General features: G+C 57.2%; 1 protein-coding gene across 1 annotated transcript; it reads left to right on the top strand.

The window, feature by feature from the left end:
* Nucleotides 1-480: 480 nt before the first annotated feature.
* On the top strand, nucleotides 481-3,530 carry B0H18DRAFT_1130155 (uncharacterized protein; the record flags this gene model as incomplete). Its single annotated transcript, XM_048035457.1, has 5 exons — nucleotides 481-937; nucleotides 2,471-3,036; nucleotides 3,102-3,202; nucleotides 3,278-3,307; nucleotides 3,362-3,530. The coding sequence occupies 5 exons, from the start codon at nucleotides 481-483 to the stop codon at nucleotides 3,528-3,530; spliced, it is 1,323 nt and encodes a 440-aa protein (XP_047884553.1).
* Between the last annotated feature and the right edge of the window lies 1 nt (nucleotide 3,531).

Genomic DNA, 3,531 nt, shown 5'->3' on the forward strand with positions numbered 1-3,531 from the left:
CCCCCTCAGTTCATAGACCCTCCACTCCGCCTATCTTCCCTCCGGCTTGCTTCCGATAACCAAGACTCCCTTTATGCTCGAATGGGCACGTTGATGAGCGAGCAGCGGTCCTCTGCCGGTCGTATCCGTAACGATGTCGGGTTTGTAGTCCGCGAGATCTACGACTTGGGCCGTTCCGTCCGCCTGATCACCGAACCGGAAGGTGCTTTCGGGGGTGCTGCCGGAGGGAACATCGATCCGGAGGAGAGTTCGGTCGGAGGCCCGGAAGGTATCGACATCACCGTTCCGGAGATGTTCGACGGAGGGAACACTGTTTCGTAGTGTACCCTTGGGCTTGTAGTCGTTCGTAGCTCTCTGAATGAACGGCCGGTCCTTGTGCCGTTCCTTTCCTTGTACTATATGTTGCCTTACGGGGCTGGGCTACGTCCCTGCCCCACAGCGCGTCCACAAATGGTACAGTGGCTCGCAAGGCAGGAAAAGATGGTGATCCTGAGTTCCTCCATCCGACGTTCCCTGTGCCTCGAAGGTAACAACACGGACGACACTGTTCCCTCCTCCGAGTCCCTGTCATCTAGCCAGCTCAAACACCCGGCCCGTATCAAGCTGCCGAAGCACCCGACCGTCCCACTGCAGTCAATTGCGCGGGTCGAGGAGCACCACCACGCCCCTGGCTTCTCCGATGCAGTAGGACAGTACATCTACACCCTCAAGTTGGGCCGACCCTTGACTTCGGCAGAGCTCAAAACCGCGATGTCAAACATGCCGTTCGACCGCGTCGATGTCTTCCATGGCATCAAATATTCTCCTGAGCCTCTGACGGACGCCAAGGAGGAGACCGACGCGGTCAAGGCGAGACCTTCAAGTGGTGATCAACCAGGCCGGTTTGACACAGTTGTTGTGTTGCAGGATGCTGACGCTGAGGCCACTGGATTGCAAGGTACTGCCCTATCATACTGGGTGTCTTGTGAAATGTACTTATATCGAGTACTTCTAGGGACTAGGATAGGACGCGTGAGGGTGATCTTCAAGCTCCCCGAGCGTATCAGAGACCCTCGAACGCATGTTCCACTCTTGGCACCTCAAAACTGGGCAGAGCAAGGCCCTCTTGCTTACATAGAATGGTATTCTAAACTATCTAGTACTGCAGATCCGACCCATATGATGTACGCCGTCAACAAACCTCCCCTTCGAGCTAATGGCCATCCTCAGGGAGAGGTCATACCGCTGAGCATGATACGCCAATCATGCCAGCTTATACCCAAGTTCCCTGGGTCAGTTGGGGATGCCCCAGAACATTTACCAGATGAGTGGAACACACATACTGTACTCGATTGCGCCTCCAAATTCTTACTCAATAATTGGGCTACAAAATACGCGTACCAAACACTTTGGTAGTCACGGACTGTCTTCAGTTGGATCTACTAGTATATCACTCTTAAGCGTACTTAAGACACTTTAACGTACCTTTACTACGTGAAATGCTGTAGATCACGATTATATTCATCTCATTCTGTACCACAATCGATCACTGTCTACCATGTCGCTGGGTCCATGCATGTCACGCTTGCATCTGGCTGGTCCGACATTGTTCTGTCAATGTGAAGCTTGAAGCCCGAGCTGCAAGTGCGAAGCGCCCATGTCACAGGCATCCTCTGCCTTCCTCTCTCGTGTTCTTCCTACGCACGAACTGCCCGCGCGAGACCCGATCTGCATACACCTCTTGCGACTCGAATCGACACTCTGATTGCTCATCAACTGGGTCGAGGTGGAAGGGTCAGTGAGGGCGAGATGCGGTGAACGTGGAAGCTCCAAGATCAAAAGTACGCCCATTCTTGCCCGCCCAACTCCTTGCTAGCCTGTTCTCTTGCCCGCCACGCCGTCCGTCAATTCATTCACCCACTTGCCCATCCATTCACTTCGTGACCCGCCCGTCTGCCCATCGGCCCGTCTGCTCACCTGCAGTCTGCCTGCCGTCGGACAACCCATTCGCTCGGCCGGCAATCGAGCGTCACTAGCCCATGTCGAGGGCGCGCACACTCCGAGAGCCACTGCGCTGCTCTCGAACGCCAGGAGGTCCGCTTCGACTTAAACACCATAGGCTGGCCGTTGCGAGCACGGGACACCTGACTCGCACCCACCGCACTCACACGTCGCACATGCAAGTCGAGAGCTGAGCTGCAGGATCGCTAACCTGAACGTGACGGATGCGGATGAGGAGGAAGGGCTTGTGACTGTGAGGGTGAATTGCAGCGAGGATGAGAATATAAGCCAGGAAGTTCAACGGTATGTCCGCCCAAACCCTTTCCTGCCCGTTTCCTAGCCCATCCGTCCATCCACTGATCCACTCGCCCACTCGCCCACCCATCCGCTCGCCCACCCATTCGCTCCGTCGCCCGTCCGCACGGCCGTCTGCTCAACCACGCATCCACTTACTCCGCTCGCACGGCCGTCCGCCTCGACAAACCGACAGACAACCTTGCAAGTGGTCGAAGTCTACTCATTCCCTTCCTCTCCTACCCTTCTCACTCCTGTGCTATTATCTTCGCCCAGGGCGGCTCTTCTGTCTTCTCTAGTGACCTCAAACCCACGATCCGCGGCTCTGCCAACACGCAACCTAGCCGCGCAATCGACGAGTCGCACAACGAGCCTACAAGTCCAGAGCCGAGCGAGAAGATGGTGCAAAACGTGGCGAACACTGAGCGGAGAGGATGTGGAGAGGACACGAAAGGAGAGGAGGTGAAGAAGTACAGGGTGAGGGGTGAAATCGAGCCCGGAGGCTCCGGAATCGAAGGTACATACCTGACCGCCCATCCCCTTCCTTCGCTTCGTCACCCGTCCGCTCACCCGTCACCTCACGCACCGTCCACTGGTTCGCTCACCCACCCGTCTCCTCACCCACCCGTCCGCTTCCTCATCCGCTCACCAACCTACTGGTACCACAATCGCCGGCCTCCCACGCATCCTCTTGCCCCGACGCGTACCTCAGAAACCGCGCCGACGATGTACCCTTCGGCGAGGCTGATCGTGCTGACCGTGGTTGACGCGTACTTCGCACTGCACGCGCGCGGCCCATGCACACCGCCGCCACTGTCTTCAGCTAGTCCCTACACACGCCCACCCTGGCCGTCTCCTTCACGAACCTTCAAGCTTCTGAAAACCCTATATCGATACTCGCGGCGCATTGCTGGAGCTCGCTGCGGATGTGAGCCACGCAATCTCGGGGCACGCAGCGGACTGACTCATGTGCCATATTTGTGGCGGACAGGTCGACCTGTAGGTTCTACACTTGGGTGGCGACACGGCGAGGGTGAGGGCGAGGGCGAAGCTACATCGACATTCTATGTTCAACGCTGCGCAGTAGGAACACCAAGCTCGATCTCGACCATACTGACGTGGGTGGGTCAAAGCTTGGACTCGACGGCGGCGGGGACGGACTAGACGAGCTGTCCGCCAGTGAGGGCACATACATCTTTACTTTCTCCCCACGTCCGCCGCGCGTGGCGGCTCGCCCATTATCGGCGTTGATCTGAG

This window comes from Fomitopsis serialis (assembly GCF_022376445.1).
Source record: "Fomitopsis serialis strain Sig1Antser10 chromosome Unknown B0H18scaffold_468, whole genome shotgun sequence".
NCBI lineage: Eukaryota > Fungi > Basidiomycota > Agaricomycetes > Polyporales > Fomitopsidaceae > Fomitopsis > Fomitopsis serialis.